Consider the following 17,075-nt stretch of genomic DNA (forward strand, 5'->3'; position numbering starts at 1 on the left):
AAACTGCCAGTCCTCCCAAAAAGACACAACCTAGAACCAAAAAAAAAAGGGGGGGATCCTGAAATCAACCCTTCTTTGCTGTATGCTGTGAGGTCCCGTGCCTGAATGCCTTTGGACAGATGTCTGCAAATGCTCCCAGCTAATTGAGGCGTGGATTCAAATAACTGTGGCATTCCATGACCAAGCACTGGGGAGGGGGAGGAGGTTCAACTGTTTTCTCTCAAACAAAATGCTACAGAGCCAACTAATCTGAAATTGATGGGACTTTCAATAAAGGGTAAACAGCCCAAAATTCCCTGTAGTAAGAAGCCTAACTGTGTATTCAGAATCTGCTCATACATCTCTGTGGCAGAACTTGAACTCCACATCTCAGTTCTGCTGTGGTTTTGGATCAGAGTTGAAAGGTCCTACATAAGATGCTTAGAGGCAATTTTTATGTGATCCAGAGAGAGGGTAGTGACGATGACAGCATCTCGGATTCCATCTAAAGTCTCAGTGATTGAAGATTAAGGGCTGCTCGTCCTCTTGGTGGGCCTGTGATCTCCTCATCCAGAAAGGTAGAAAGAGCCAAAAGCTAATTACTGCTGCCACACCACTGAAGCAGAAGAAAACAGCTGAAGCGTGGCATGAACTTCCCAGCCATTAACCTTACATTGCAGTCATTGGCCAGACATACTACCAACAAAGGCATACTATTGGCCAGACATACTACCTTGAGGGCTCAATTCTCCCCACACTTTCCTGCTTACCTTGTGAATTTTTGGATATTAACACAGGGATGGGGTCAAACTCATCTTCTGTCACTTTTTCAGAGCCCTCTGGGAGATCAAAGCCCGAGATCAGGTTAGTATCATCTGCAGCGTCATGGGGAGGGATAGGAGTAAAAAAGGGGAGCATAAGAGATAGAGTGGAGAAAGCCGGTTAGATTATCACTGAATCACTGTTAACCGCATGTGTTTTGTTGAAGAAGGGTTATAAGCCAGAGGGTAAAAGAGTTAATGTGTGGGAAAGGGTCTGCTGGGTTTTGGACAAGAAAAGCCAACAGATGCGCAAAAAGCAGGAGAAATATATGAAATTTAAAAAAACATGCACAACAGAGGCAGTTTATGAAAGAGACAAGTTGCATCAGACAGGAGACAGCAACTGTGTCAGGGACTCAACTTTGTAAGGCTACAAGGCAAGGCTGCTGAAAAGAGACATAAATACATGCCCTATTTCAGAAAACATAACAACTCTTCATGCCTAGAATTGGGCAAGCCCTGAGGCATTCACAAAGAGGCACAATTCGTAGGAACAGCTGCTTTGTACTGCCCTCTTCAAGGTAACACAATTGCACAAATTGGGACAGCACCACAAATGCATACATCCCTCCGTGGAAGCACCAGTTCTCCCAAATGGGACTGCTGTATGACTGTCAAAAGCCACATGTTTTCTGTGGCTTCGCTGACACTCTCATAGTAGGGGGAAAGAAATTACATTATCCCCTGACCCAGAGCCTAGACATACCAGTTATCATTCTGCTGCAGATTTAGATGAGAGACCCCTTATTTTTTGTTTTCTTGGTGGTTTCGTTTGAAAAAGCTGTAGGTCTCCAAGGACAGCAGCCATAGAATTCTGGAACTGCAAGCAGAGCTGGGAAATCCTAGGTGATGTGTCATCACAGCGGGTGATAGAAAAAGTATGGGTGTGCTCTCTAGATGCCAGAGATGCATGCCCATTGAGCTACCAAAGCTTTGTTTACACACAAAGATACAAAGAAGGGCACATAACTAGGATAAGACAGGGAAATGGCAGGAGAATTTGCCTCTCCCCCAGTAAGAAGCAAGTCAACACCCACAAGGCTTCATAAGAGCAGCCAAAATGGACTGTTCAAAGGCCCAAAAATCAAGCTTAACCACAGCAGCAGATTAACCAAAAGTTAATTCCCAAATTCCCAAAGCTCTGTAAGACATCAAATCTCCTTTCAAATGACAAATGACAGGTTAAAGATAATGAAATCATACAAAATTTCACTCATATTTCTTCTATAGACCGGTCGCCGTGATAAAAACAGGCTGGAACTCTCTTAGAACCACTCTCTAAATTACTGCATAAAATTAGTCCCCTCATCACTAAGCAAGGAGACAAAACATCTGCTTGTACCAGACAGCATCTCTCCACTTTATCCTTACCCTCTTGTCGCTGGAGGCTAACAGAGGCTAGTTCCTGTCCTGTACTTTATGGACAGCAGCCCCAAACAAGGTAAGGAAATTCCACCAAACACCAGTGGGACTTCTTAGCAAACATGCTTAGGATCAAGTGGTAACTAGTTCCATCAAAGTAGATCAACAGGGCTAACTCTTTGCTTCTCACCACTACGACCAATAATATGGCAGATCCATTACCTGTCCAGATGCTTACACAAGGAATCCTTGTTCATAACAGCTTTCTCTGTACTGATGTGAGTGTGTGGGGGGGGGGGGGGGGTTGCCCAGTGTAAGAGGGGGACAGTGTAGCTTTATGCAGATATTTCTAATCTTAAGAGTAATATTTTGTAGCTCTTTGGTGCTAAAATGGACACACTCAATTGAATCCCAGTTTTTCTGGTCAGTGTCCTTCCAATTCCTCCCCATCTCTGCAGTCCACATTCCATGTGGCCCTCAGTTGCTAGGAATTCTATTACAGTGAAAAGGAAGCCACCTTCCTCTTCCGTTCACCAGGATCCATTGCATTTATGAAGGGAGGGAGAAGCAGGGTGGTACTAAAGGTGGACCCTCTCCAGAGAAGCGATGTTTAAAACAGGGATGGAGGGGTAGACAGTGGGAGAAGGTGGGGGGAGGGCAAAGGCTAACAAGAGGTGAATGCTAGCAAATATTTAGGCTTCACCCATATTTAAGCTTCACTTTTGTTGAGGATGCAGTTAAAATAATTGAATGGAAGAGGTGAATTTCAAGTTAGGCCCTGAAAGAAATGTGGAAGACAGACAGGCCCAAAGAGGTGTTTCGGGTCTCCCAGATTTAATTCCTAGCATCTAGTGTTAAAATAGTGTGTCAAAAGCTTCCTGCTAGAGGCTTGCCCTCCTGAGTCACAAAACCCTGAGTCACAAAACCCATTGCTTCAAGCTCTAGGAACAGCCAGCAAATGGCTTCATTCAGTAAAATGTGGTTTCTTGACCTGTGCTGCCAATAGAGAAAACACACCTGTTCAGAAGATGCAGAGCCAAAAATGACACTCCAGCTCTGAGCTAGTACATACTGGGATTGCCCCAGTTTAATTTCACACATTTTCATTTCCACCCCCTTTGCCTCACCAGCCTTACAGGGCAAACCTATGTAGATTTGCTCCAGTCTAATATGCTGTGGTAACGTAAAATAGGATTCCACGGTTAACCTTCCACCAGTAATAATGCTAAATGGTACTTTACCTTTGTGAGTTTGGGATGAAATGGCTAAAGGAGCAAATTCATCCAGAAGGTCAGCAGTGGCTGGGTTAGAAAGAAGAGAGCAATCAAGCAGGGAGTCCTCCCCAGTGACAGAATCTGATCCCAGTTAGCAAGCGACAGCAGCAGAGGCAGAGAAGAGTACACAGAAGAACAGGTTAGCAAACACACCTCTGCACCCATGCGATTCTCCAGCCCACCCCCAAATCCTTGACTAGCCACATGTTAAAAGATACAGGACTGAAGTGAAACAGAATTAGCAATTTAAGAATTAACTGCAGGAGGACTTCAAACAAACTACTTACTCATCTATTGTGGGGATGGGGAACGGAGACTCAGCAGCATTTATCATTGAAACTAAGCTGAACATTTTTCTCCAAAAGTTTCCAACCAGACTATTGACCAATCACCATCACCAAAAACCGTGAAGTATTTCCCTTTGTTACTTAATCGTACTAAAATGAATTTCATTCACAAACTTGAGTAAGAATTAAATCTAAAAGGCCTGAGTACTAGATATCAAGGGACAGAAATTAGTTATTAATATAATAATATACAGTGGAACCTCGGTTTCTTTTCGCTGCCGGTTTTCGGTGCTTTCGCTTGGTTTTCACCGTCCGAGCTAGCCGACATCTAATTTTGCGTACTTTAAAACCGGCAGCCTGTGCAATTCCATTGCTCGCCAGTGGTTGCCTCTGTTTTCGTCAGTTTCGGATTTCGCCAAGGACAGATCAACGACGAAAAACAAGGTTCCACTGTACTGTGGATAGAATTTTCATTTGTTAAAATGTAGGACCTGGTACTTGGCTCTTTTCATGTGTGCATATCCCAGTAGCAACATACAGATTTGGGGTTTTTAAATTAATAAAATTATAAGAACAGTCAGCTGAACTTGTAAGAAGAACCAAAGGTGGGAAGGCAAACAAAGCCACACATTTCTTCACAGGCTGGACTGCTCTCATTCCCTGCTTTGGCTGAATGAACGGCACCAACCTGCTCTGTTTGCAGCCATAGTATCAGTCTGCGATGATGCACACTGGGGAACAGGGGCCTCAAGGCCTGGTATGAGACTGTCAACAGTTAGGTCGGCTTGTCCTTTCCGGAGGTACAAAAGAGCAGAACAGAAATCACAAATTAGGTCAAGTTCAGCAGAGGGAGAATACAAAGAAATGCAAAAGACTGAAGAGATGAGACCTGGGCAGGTAGAGATGTTTTATATCTATGCTGAGGTGAAGTCTTGTTATTTTCAGGACTCCTCTCAAAATTACCTTTCGGATGAGTTCATTCCTATGCACACAATAAGACTAGCAGGAGATCTGAAGCTTTATTCATGAATGGATCTGTGTATTTCCATGCCTGTTTTAGGCCATTTTGTGCATAAGTGGTCTTCTTCGCGTTCAGTGCACATTCCCTTCGGGTTGGATTCTCGGTTACATACACATTTTCCCCCTCTTCAGAACTCACCACACTCTCAGATCAGACATGTGGAAGTGCAACTTTTTGTCTCCCTTCATTTGGACAGCAAAGGAGACCAGTGTGCATTCAGATTCCTTCAGAATTTCCCACTCCTCCCCACTTTTCCCTGCCCACAAAGCAGCAGTTCTGCCCACTCCTCAGGCCAACATTTCAGGACTAGTGGAGCTTCCTTTAAAAAAATCTAACATTGTAAACCTAGCACAGGAGTGATAGACCACTGAAATGTCTCCCTCCCCACCCAAAAAAGTGACAGGAAACTTTCCCAAATGGAGGTTGCAGAAACAACCAGGAAGCAGAGGTGGTGGTGATAGGGTTAAATAGCTCAGCAGGGATCAGCGAGACACTTCCTTAAATGTAAACAAAAAATGCGGGGAAACCCCCACAGCGGGGCAAACAGCTTCGGGGTAACTACTGCATGCATAAAAGGCCTTAAGCGTCCAGGACTTCAGTGAGGCATCAGTTCTTAAAAACGTAAGAAAGAGCAGCCCTGCTGGATCATACAAATGGTCCATCTGTTTCAGCATCCTGGTTCCCACAATGGCCAACCAATTGCTCCAGAGTTCCCTGTGACGGACTGCACAGTATAATATAAGATTAAAAATGCAAGCCAGTCAGTGGAACAAGGTATTATCACTACATAGTGGGGGAAAAACATCCTAGGAACAGGAAAGTGCTCTGATTGGGTAAGCTGACCTGCGCTCTGACTGGTTGAGCAGTCAGCTGACTCAGAAAGGAAAGAAGTATCTCTCTGAAAGGAAACGTTTTGGGAGATTTTGGATTTGGATTCCTGAGAGTTAACATTAACTGTGTGTGTTAAACATCTATTCTGAGGGAATTTCAGTCAGGAAGTCACTTGAAATATACTGAGTGACAGCATGTGCTGAAAACAGAAAATACTTAGACAAGAAATTTAGTGGTCAAAGCTGAAGGTGGAATAGTAGTGAGATTTTCCACAGGTGACCATAAATAAAAGGGAAGATAATATATCTTCTGGGTGCAGAAGAATTCCTAAGCCAGTTAGAATGGGAATTATACACACAGGTGGATTGTCAATCCGGCATATTAGTGTTCTGCTATAGTTACCTTAGGACAGTGGTGGCGAACCTTTGGCACTCCAGATGTTATGGACTACAATTCCCATCAGCCCCTGCCATGCTGGCAGGGGCTGATGGGAATTGTAGTCCATAACATCTGGAGTGCCAAAGGTTCGCCACCACGGCCTTAGGAGAAAGACTTATGTGAACTGGGTAGCTAACAATGTCAAGGCTGTATGTGTACTGTGTGAAAAGAGATCAGCCTATTAGAACCCAAAGACTCCCTTCACTTTTCTGTAGTTCCTAAGGCTGACCAGACAAGCATAAAACACCTCACATGCTACTATTAAAACAACTCAGTCAAAGAAAAGGCAGGAAAACCTGCCCAGCGTAGTTAGGAGGTTGCCTGAGCCAACCACAAATAGTTAGGAGGGTGAACGGTCAGTGACTGACCCCAATCAGGGCATAGAGACTAAAATCTCTGGTGTCTGCCCCCCACAACTGGTAATCAAAAGTACTTCCTGTGGCATGTAATTATTTTCCCTGGGATGGTGGCACATGAAAACCTGAGTCACTTGGACAAATAAACAGGTTTCTTCTCCCCCACTCATGAGGAAGGGTTATGTGGGAGAGGGCAATTTAATCGACCCCCAGATGTAGTTCTAGCATCCAAACACATACTGCTCTGCAACAGATAATGGCACTGTGAGATAACGGCTTCCATGCATGCGAAGGTAGCATGTCAAACTCATGTCTCACAATATCCTAACATACACAGGCATGCTTTTAAAAAGAACATGCAAATCAGACCCTAATGATTCAGTTGATTTTCAGTTCTGTTTTCAGCATGCTGTGGTGACTGATCAAATTACTTTGCTCCGTTAACGAATAAGCACTAGTTAACAACTACCTTAGAACCCTGCTGTTTAGATTTCTAAATGTCTAGGCTGAAACAACCAAAGCCTGAAAATTAAACATCATGCTGTTGCACACTGGTGGAGTTTCAACATGTCTTTCAAGATCTATATCCAGAACAGCAATATCTTGGGGTTTGAAAAAAAATTACTTTTCAGTTACATGTATGCAACTTAAAGGACAACTTTAATTCTCAGCCAGTTTGAAGGAAGGTACATGTTAAAAGGGTTTGAAATGCTTCACAAAGGAATCCAGTGAATGCCCTACCACCATCGACCCAAGGAGCACTTCTGATGCCAAGGGATATGCATGGATTAAAAATCAGGGTGACATGGAGAGCACATTTATCAATGGAAAACGAAAACAGGGCCTTAAATATGGCCACACTTTGAATCCAGTGAGCTAAGCATACTTGGAAAAGGGAAAGACTATCATATATGTGAGGACCTGATGCATCAAACTGCCTCCCCTTCCTAAGGCCCTCAGGCAGGAGGGGCCACAAAATATTTCTACAGAAAGAGGCTGAAATGAGAATGTTAAATGGAATGGACTGTTATAGACAGAAGATATAATACTGGGAGAAATACTTTTGAACACAGTTCTTTGGAGGAACATTTCCCAGAAGTCAAAAATAGAACTAGGTAGCCTAGAACATCTCAACATGTGCTTTTTTGTTTGTGTGGGAATGTTAAAAATGATACACCAGTCCATTCCATCAGTTTAGGACTTCTGTCCCTATCGACCACATGTTGCATCTGGCCTCAGTCTTCTTTTTGTGGTAAGCAGAAAAACAAAGTAATAGTGTGAGATCATTACAGGGGGATCAGTTTGGGGGAACAAAAGCTTGGAGCGAGCTAGTTGGGAGAAAGAGGTGACAGCACCTTCCAGGACAGGTTTGATGCCAAGCTCTTGGCCTGGGGATTGAAGACAATTCCAACCCCATGGCCCACCACACCAACATGTCTCTTTGCTAAAATGTTACACTCCGTGGCCTATCCCCCCTTGCTCACACGCTGTTTACAATTTAAATATGCCCCACTGATGAGTCAACATGCAAGACAGAATATACCAGAAGGTTTTCAGGATTTTACCATTCACAGCATCAGGCGAGCTACCAAAGGGATCTGCAAGAGGCAGGATATCAGGGAGCAGAAGTGCAGGCTCAGGAGATTTGAGACCCTCAATCAGTTTTTCTGGCAGGGGACGGGAAAGCAGGAAAACAGGAAGGAAGGAAGGAAGGAAGGAAGCAGAGAGAAAGCAAAATAATATTTTTCAGTAACTTCATTCAAGTTGGTAGGCAGATGGATCTTTTGGTTCAACATGTAAAACTGAGAAAGACTGTGGACCTGTCTAGGTCAGCTCTCCTTGGACAAGTAAAGGACGCAAAATTATTTAAAGTGACAAGAATTCAGCCAAATGTACCAAGTTTTCCATGCCCAGGATGGTCTACATAATTCAATTGTACCACCCCTGCTCTAATAGGCTAGTGAAACTGGACCTCAAAAAAGAAAACCTAGTGAAAGTTACATAATTATATAAATGAAGCACCTTCACATAACCAATTATATTTAATGCAAGCATTTCAGGATACAGCATATTTTAATAGGACAGAATTTCAGGACAGAATTTCAGCTGGTAGCTGATCAGGCTCAGCATGATAATCTCAGCTTCACTGGGTCAACCAACATGTTTTTGCCACATTTCTCCAGATCAATTTGGGTATTTAGCATAATTGATGCTCAGAAGGAGAGGATCTTCAGTAGATGGAAGAAACATGGCCACCTGCGTATCAATCATTTCAACTCCAGGGGCCCTTGGGAAGGCAGCGTATCCCCCCAAACCACCCCCACCCATTTCCTTAATCCTGTGGAGTTGCAGCTTAAATCAATTTGGTTCTACAGAAGAACTCTGTTTCAAAAAACAAAACTCAGACGGACATTATGTGTATGTAATATTTTGAACTGCTATGTGTGTGTTCCTTTAAATTGAGAGGTAAGTTGTAGAAGAAAGGGGGTGAAAGGAAGATGAGAGAGAGAGAGAGGTGACTGGTTGACAAGGGTGAGTGACTGAGTAGATTGTGTGCTGAAGTAAGAGAGTGTCAGAGAGAGTGTGTGTATAAATGGGAAAAGAGCCTGCATTCTGTGCTGGGGACTGACAGGGGGTCAGACTGAATCAGAGTATGTACAGAATTTGAGAAAGAGAAAATATTATGTGCTGAACTGAGAGAGAGAGAGAGACAGAGACAGAGAGAGAGAGAGACAGAGACAGAGAGTATTCTGCACTGAAGACTGAGCGATTCTGTGCTGTACTGAGAGTGAGATATTAAAAAAAGGAGTCAAATCCAGACATTATCTCAGATATGTAAAGAAAGAGAGAGGAAATCGATGTAAAGTGAAAGTCACCTCAGCAGATGTGGTTGTTTTATTTTTGTAAACTATTTCTTGAAATGTTTAAGCCAAAGAACATATATAATAAAAATGTATTCTGTTAAATATAACCTGGAATCCCACATTAGTCATTTCCTCAGGACCATGTAGTCCTTCGAATCTGCGTTAAAGCTCGAACACACAGTTTCAGGGGAAAGTATAAAGGGTTTGGAATTAAATTTCTGGGGGCAGCGAAATATAAAGAAAGGAATAAATAAACATTGCTTTGCACCTATTATATTTATTTGTAAAGAAATAAGAGTGGGCATCACTGCGGGGGGGATCTCAAGTGACTTCACAGAGGGGCTTGGACAACCAATCTAACAACTGGGAGTTTACTTGGTACAGCTGATCAACAGTTTACAAAGAGAGGTAGACAGAGGGAATTTCCAGAGTTTCTAGAAGTGCCATTTAAAACCATGAAAGTCTTGAAGGTGGCTTTACTGTTCATAGGTACATCTTTCAGCCAACCAACAGGCATGGGAGGGAAAGGAAACACAGGCAAGAAATTTGAACACAAAGGCAATATAATAGCAGAAGTGGCGTAGTGGTTAAGAGCAGGTATACTCTGGAGGAACCGGGTTTGATTCCCCGCTCTGCCGCATGAGATGTGGAGGTTTATCTGGGGAATTCAGATTAGCCTGTGACTCCAACACATGCCAGCTGGGTGGCCTTGGGCTAGTCGCAGTTCTTCTGAGCTCTCTCAGCCCCACCTACCTCACAGGGTGTTTGTTGGGAGATTGTCAGCCCCTTTGAGTCTCCTTACAGGAAAGAAAAGGGGGATATAAATCCAAACTCTTCATCTTCTGTTATTAGAATCATAAGGATGTGGAAGTTTTGGAGAGAAAAAGATGTTTCTGGCCATGATCTTGTCTGTATCACAAGCAAACAGACAAAGAGATAAGTCAGTGGTGTGGGTTGTACTGTTGGCCTTCTCTGCAGTCTCCAAAAGGGAATATAAAAACGAGTCGTTAGAGGACTGACAAAGCATTCAGGATAATGCTTTGCATTATTTTGGTTGGTCTTAATAAAAGCAATTACATGGCTCTTGTTTTTAGATTTTGCTTTTGGACCAGCAGCCTGCAATCATTGCCAGTTGCCATAAGTGTTTGCTATTTATTTTATCGGCACCATGCAACCAGGGCCAAGCCCCACAAATCCCCGCTTCCATGATTCAGCATCAGCAAGTCCTGATTTAAACAGGGATTGGAAAAGAAGCTGCAGCATTCTAAATTAGAACATCCAAGAAACACACATCCAAGCACACCACACGTTCCAGCTTCCACAGAAATACCATGGTTAGTTTAGAGAGCGTTTGCCGTTGACCGTGCTAGGAATTAGCTGCGTCAATGAACAACCCGATAACTTATTCAACACTTTTGTCAGCAGAAAAGAACAAGGTGCACAAGAATGGGTGGAACTAAAACAAACTAAATTAGGTGCGGCCTGCCCTAGTCGATCAGTTAAACCTAGGAGACCTCTGTCATCCCACACCTCAGGATTCATAGGGCAAAAGATACCCATTGACTTCAGGCACGCCAAGATACACTGGTGTTTCTGGGGCCACACTTTTTCAGCATTATGGAAGACCTTCAGCAACTGCAGAGGGTACTGAATTGAGACTAGATGCTAGCATAGGAAGTGCTAAACACATAATATTTGGAGTGTTGTATATTTTCCAGGCTGTATGGCCATGTTCTAGTAGCATTTTCTCCTGACGTTTTGCCTGCATCTGTGGCTGGCATCTTCATAAGATCTGAAGATTCTCTGAAGATACCAGCCAGAGATGAAGGCAAAACGTCAGGAGAAAATGCTACTAGAACACGGCCACACAGCCCGGAAACCACACAACACCCCTGTGATTCTGGCTGTGAAAGCTTTCGAGAATACACATAATATTTGTAACAACCCCCAACTGATTTAACAGAGTAACCAGAATTTCTCCTTGTTTACACTGACTAAAGCAAAAGCAGGTGCCACTCTGTGCTAGCTACTCTTGCCGCTTTCCCGTTGAAATCAAGAAAACACATCACTGTTTGTGACCCCATCAACCCATAAGGCAACGTGAAATCTTTGCCTTCCATCCCCAACAGCCGAAATGCATTATGCATTATGCAAATTGGGTTCCTGGAGGCCTGCAATTAGATGATTTGCGTGAAGGGAGCTTTGAATTGCTCTACAGCTGTGTGCAAATTTCCTTTGACTGACTTGCTGCACGCATGTTTAGTAACCACAATCTGCATTTTAAAAAAAATCCTAAAAGGACAAATCTTGAAAGGGAGACAGGCAAAAAAAGCACTGGAAAGAGAAGTGACCGAAAGGGACGTTCTCTTCTCTCTCTCTCATGACAGTCAGCACAGTGCAGTGGTTAAAAGTGGCAGACTCTAATCTGGAGAACTGGATTTGATTCCCTCCTCCTCCTCATGGACAGCAGACTCTTATTTGGTGAACTTGATTTTCTTCCCCACTCCTTCACATAAAGCCTGCTAGGTGACCTTGGGCTAGTCACAGTTCTTTGGAACTCTCTCAGCCCCACCTACCTCACAAGGTGTCTGCTGTGGGGAGAGGAAAGGAAAGGAGCTTGTAAGCCACCTTGAGTCTCCTTATGGCTGCGAAAAGCAACGTTGGTTTTCAGTCCAAACTCTTCCTCTTCTAATGGGACAATTGTTCACCAAGTGCCATAATGACCTTTAAGAAGGGTACTGTATTGCACCATTTATACAGAGTTCACATTGGAAAAATAACAATCCAACCCACTCCGTAATTAAGGAATCTGGAAATATGGATGCTCCATAGAGTTTGCATATGCCCGGGGAGATGGTTTTTAGATGGACACTTGTGGTATAGGGTACAGTGGGAAGTCAACAAATGATTTTTCACTCGTAAGGGAGTTAGGACTGACTGTACCGCCTTCAAAGGTTTAATTCCGCATTCTGTGTGTGTGGGTGGGTGGGTGTGGGTGGGTGGGTGGGTGCATTTTTCAGCTCATTCTTTAGCAGGAACAGTTCTTCAGCAGTATCTATTTAGCTAGGGACTGAAAACATGAAGCTGCTGTCTCCTTAGTCCATCAAAGTCAGTATTTTCTACTCAGACTAACAGGAGCTTTCTAGAGTCTCTGGCAGAGGTTTCTCACTTTCTACTTCCTCCTTTAAACTGGAGATGACAGGGATTGAACCTGGGACCTTCTGCACAGCATGAAGATGCTCTACCATTGAACCATGTGCAAAGTAAGCGTCTTGTGCACGCTAACATGCTCTGCTACTGGCCTAGCAACTTCTATTTATGGTTTGACTTTTTGACTAGGAGTTTCAGTGTTCTTAAATCGGTTTGTTCTTGCTTACATAGGCCACCTCAGGGCACCTCTATCTCCAAAAGGTGGGTAGGAAAAAAGAAATAATTTTTCCTCACTTTATCCAGCAGCAACTATTTTTGCCTTTTGCAGAAAAGCAGTTACTGTCAGATTATGTAATGTGCTGCAGTTTTAACGGAGGGGGAGGGGGGCTGACACTCCCTGCATGAGTTCTTCTGGGATCACAGCCCATGAGCCTTTCTAGCCCCTGGGGAGATTGCCGGTAGACCCGGGCCTGCTTCCTTCGCCAGCATTCCCAGATAGAAGTGAAGGGTGTGCAAAGGAAGAAGGGCAAAGAATCAATCCTTCGACAAGCTTCCAGTGAGAAAAGTTAAGCTTCCACAAATGATGATCAAGACTGAAATTCACCATTTTGTTATGCTCATACGCATGCACACAGTTTTGTTTTTCCAGTCCACCTCATGCTGTCAGTATGCGCTGGCTAGAAATGCCAAATTAAGCACACAGCTAAACATTACAGCAGAGATTCTCAATTAGGCAGAAAGAGAGAAAGAGAAAAAACAGTGGCAAACGGCATGTCAAACAATCGTTTGGAATAACCAAGAGTCGAGACTGGAACAAGCAACACACGCTTTCGAGCATATTACTCACTCACGATCCGTGTAAAGGAAAGGAAAGGGCTGCTATTTCAACAAAGTGCACAGCAGCGGAGTTCTTTTTTCCGGGCTTCAGCTGAAGAAGGGAAACCACCTGGTAAGAACCCAGTCAAGAAGTGTCCCTAGACCAGGAAGGCTCCTAAGACTAAAAGGCCAAGACTAAAAGGACAGTCAAGATCTTCTCAAGCAGCTGGTCTACGACTCAAAGGCAGCTCCCACAAAAGGCAGGGTAACTGAAGCATCAAACATGGGCTTCAGGCCTTCAACATGGCCAAGCTTTCTAAAACTGAATATTGGTTTTAGATCACATACTACCAAATAACCACCATCGTAGGAGTGATTCACAGAAAAAAACACAGAGGGTTGCGCATTAAAAGATAAAGTTAGAATTCTACACCTTAGTAAGCTAATTTCTACAACTTGAAACCTGGATTCTACAGCCTACACAAATCATGCATAATTCCTCCTGTGATGCATAATTTACTCTGCCGTTTATTACTTTGCATCATTTATTTTGTTTTCCTTAGTCATGGTAAGGGGCAGTCAGCATAGCAGGGCTCATTCCCCCCCCCCCAAATTACAGGTAATTCTATTCAGTCTGCCCCCCGTTTCTGAGATTTTAGTAATCTACTGCCCACATGTTCTTGAGCACAGAAAATTACTTTTTAAAGAATGACAAATGCAGACGATTTTTTCAGGAAACTGAATTCTGCACCATCAAGCATAAGCATCGCATTGCCGTTTACAGAGCTCCTTAAATTGATCAAAGCAGTGTACAAATAAATCCTGCGGTGCTTCTGCCATCCCCATTTTACTGTTGCACACAAACAGCCCTGCCAGAAACACTAGTCAAAGAAGACTGAAAAGGCCCTGAGAAAAGCCCAGGAGAAAGTTGCTTGCCTGCACAATCTCAAGGTAAGACAAGGAGCTGATTTTATGCTCTGCATTAAGGAAACTTAAAGTGCCATACCACATCAATCCTTCCCCACCCCACAACAGGCTCCTTGTGAGGACTGAGAGAGTTCTGAGAGAACTGTGACCTGCCCAAGCTCATCAAGCAGGTTTCATGTGGAAGCACTCTTCAAATCAGAGTCTGCCTCTCTTAATCACTACTCCACCTCACTGGTTCTCCACATGTTATTGAATCCTTTTAATTGGAGATACCAGGGACTGGACCTGGGCCCCTGTGCATGCCATATAGCTGCTCTACCATTCAGTCACAACCTGCTCACTCCATGGATCTAGCAGGGAAGGATATTAAATGGCCCTGGCTTCCAACCCACCCCCACCCCCAAGACACAACAGGACAGCTGCCAGGAACTTGAACAGTCCAGCTTTCAGGGGTCTAACAGATGCCTTCTGTAATCTTGCTGCAGTTGCATTACTATCAGCGATCCTTGCATCATGAACACACACAAAAAATGAAAATTCAAGTAAATGGTGCAGGGTGCAATTCACTGGAATGTGCCCTATGAAAAGTGACTGGACTGAAAAGCAGAGTACTTTTGCCCTCTTAAGACCAACATCACAACCATGAGGGCACACAGTTCTGGGTATCTCTTCTAAGCCACAAAGCAGTGGGATAGCTGTTTATCCCAGCCAGCTTTAGGCAGCAAAAGATAAAGGATGACTGCCCTCTATGCTTGTTAAGGACAGGTTAAGCTCATGTGAATAACAGGTTGTGTCCCTATGAGGCAAGCTATATGATTGAGTAAAAGGAACAGATGGATAATACACATCGTGTGCCCCCTTTGGTGACAATTCTTCCTTCGATGTAGCATTTATAAACTGGGACTAATGCCAAGGCAGAAAAAAGTAAGATTCCTTAAGAGTCACAACAACACAATTAACAACCAGCCTGACACACTGCTGAATCAGCATGCCAATATTCAACATATCCACATCCCATTAAGAGTTTGGGGTTCTATCAGCCTTGCCTAATGAGTTTCAAAGTGATGTTTAAAGCATTTGGTTTTTAAACTATAGAAACATTTTACAGTAAAATTCAGGCCTACTTCATCAGACCTGTGGCTATGTTGTTTAGTGGTTAGAAAGCCAGACTAATGACACCTGGGTATAAATCCCTAACTAATCATCTCTGAAGCTCACTGGGTTACCTTGAACCAGACAGAATCTCTCAACCTAGCCTACCACACAGAATTGTAGTATCAAATGCAGGACAAGAACCTTGCACACTGTCTTGAATTCCCCAGAAGAAGTGCAGTATTTTAAGAGTCCAGTAGCTGAATTCACATTAGTTTTACATGCTGAAGAAGGCTGCTCCAACCCCAATCTGCATTTGAAAGCATATATAATTTTAATTCATATGTCAACTGACTTACAGAGTGGGAGAGGGAGTCAACCTAAGTAACCCATGTGGTCACTTCAGAAAGTAAATACTTTTAAGGCCATGATCTGAGAAGCAAATCTTTCAATCCCAGGCCACGTTACTATGCAGTTTTATCAGAGTTACCTGGTGTATCTGACAGAGGAAGAGGAATGAAAGGATCAGGAACAGCCAGAAGTGGCGGGCTAGAGTCCAGAATATCTTTTGTTTTTTCAGCTGGAGAAGCAGCCGCAGAGACAATAGAAGGAAAGGAAAGAGGGATGGAGAAAGAGAGAGAAAGATAAAATCAAGCAGAGCACAACAGACCAAGCATGCTTTTCAAGAGTAGCTTAACTGCTACTCTACTCCATCCAAATGCAACTCTTTGCACACACAGGATTACTTCAAGAGTCAGAAAATCTGTTCGAAGGGAAAAGAGGTTACATATCTACAGCTACGCTGTTTTAAAATGTGGGCAAGGGTCCTAGTCTGTGGATCAAAATCACACTTTGATGATGATGCCTCGGAAGCTGTCCGGCACATACACTATCACTTCTTATATTTTAGAGCAAGAATCGAGTTCATTAGCCCCTTAAAGACCAACAAAATTTCCAGGATACAAAACTTTTGAGAGTCAAAGCTTATACCGTGAAAGATCTTGTGGCCCTTAAGATGCTACTGGATTTGAATCTCACTACTCAAATACAACATGGCTACCCAACCAAAATTATTGATTATATTTTAGCTCTAACTTGCAGCCAATCTGTAATGAAAGAGGAAGAGGGTCCTCAAAGAGGTTTCAAGTCCACTCGCAACAGGTGGATCAGGAAGGTATTTTTTTTTACAAAGAATGTGACTGTGGACTATATACAATATGCATTATCTGTTTGTTGTATGTGTTACCCTGCTTCCACCACACTGTCTTCAACTTCCAGAACACCCTTTTCTTCACTGTTTAACATATCATACCTGCTATCTTTGCTTTTCCCCCCAAAACTTCTGTAATCCTAGTCCATTTACATTGCTTATTAGACATCACAGCAAACTGAGTGAATTGACTTGCTCTGAATAATCTGCCTTGTGTCTCAGTGAGAAAGGTGGACTATACATAAATATATAAATACATAGTAAGATGTTTAGCGACAGCTTCTGCTCCCAAAGTGTGTCAGGTACATTATCCCCTACAACTTTCCTGTAATATACAGATCAATATGTCAGATCTCTATTAGAAAGATAACTGGGTGTCCCCGATTTATATATCACCTCTCCTACATCTTGCTGATATTCTCTATTGTTCTCAGACAACGTTGGATAGTATATGGAACACTGAAAATGGCTCTCTGTTCAGTACTGAGCAGAGAATAGAGCAAGTTCAGACCAGAACCATTTCAGCTGGCTCACCATTTCCACTGAAATATGTGACAGCTACTTGAAGACAAAGTAAAAACCAAGAGAGCAGATACAGAAGTCTCACAGCAAGGAAAATATGTCCATGACCATTCTAGATCATTTCA

At 43.2% G+C, this 17,075-nt stretch overlaps 1 protein-coding gene across 8 annotated transcripts in view; it reads right to left on the reverse strand.

The window, feature by feature from the left end:
* The window catches only part of AAK1 (AP2 associated kinase 1), a 90,867-nt gene that overhangs the window by 17,724 nt on the left and 56,068 nt on the right, over positions 1 to 17,075 (reverse strand). For 2 of the 8 annotated variants that reach the window (XM_048512796.1, XM_048512793.1), the window contains 5 exons: positions 15,709 to 15,798; positions 7,935 to 8,036; positions 4,412 to 4,513; positions 3,404 to 3,517; positions 750 to 854 (listed from right to left, as the gene is read on the reverse strand). The exons of 2 other annotated variants lie outside the window; for them this stretch is intronic. In XM_048512796.1, coding sequence (XP_048368753.1) covers positions 750 to 854; positions 3,404 to 3,517; positions 4,412 to 4,513; positions 7,935 to 8,036; positions 15,709 to 15,798 — 513 coding nt within the window. The remainder of the gene's footprint in view (positions 1 to 749; positions 855 to 3,403; positions 3,518 to 4,411; positions 4,514 to 7,934; positions 8,037 to 15,708; positions 15,799 to 17,075) is intronic. 4 more of the 8 variants (XM_048512794.1, XM_048512795.1, XM_048512797.1 and 1 more) reach the window with 4 other exon arrangements.

The sequence above is a fragment of the Sphaerodactylus townsendi genome, linkage group LG12, assembly GCF_021028975.2.
Source record: "Sphaerodactylus townsendi isolate TG3544 linkage group LG12, MPM_Stown_v2.3, whole genome shotgun sequence".
NCBI lineage: Eukaryota > Metazoa > Chordata > Lepidosauria > Squamata > Sphaerodactylidae > Sphaerodactylus > Sphaerodactylus townsendi.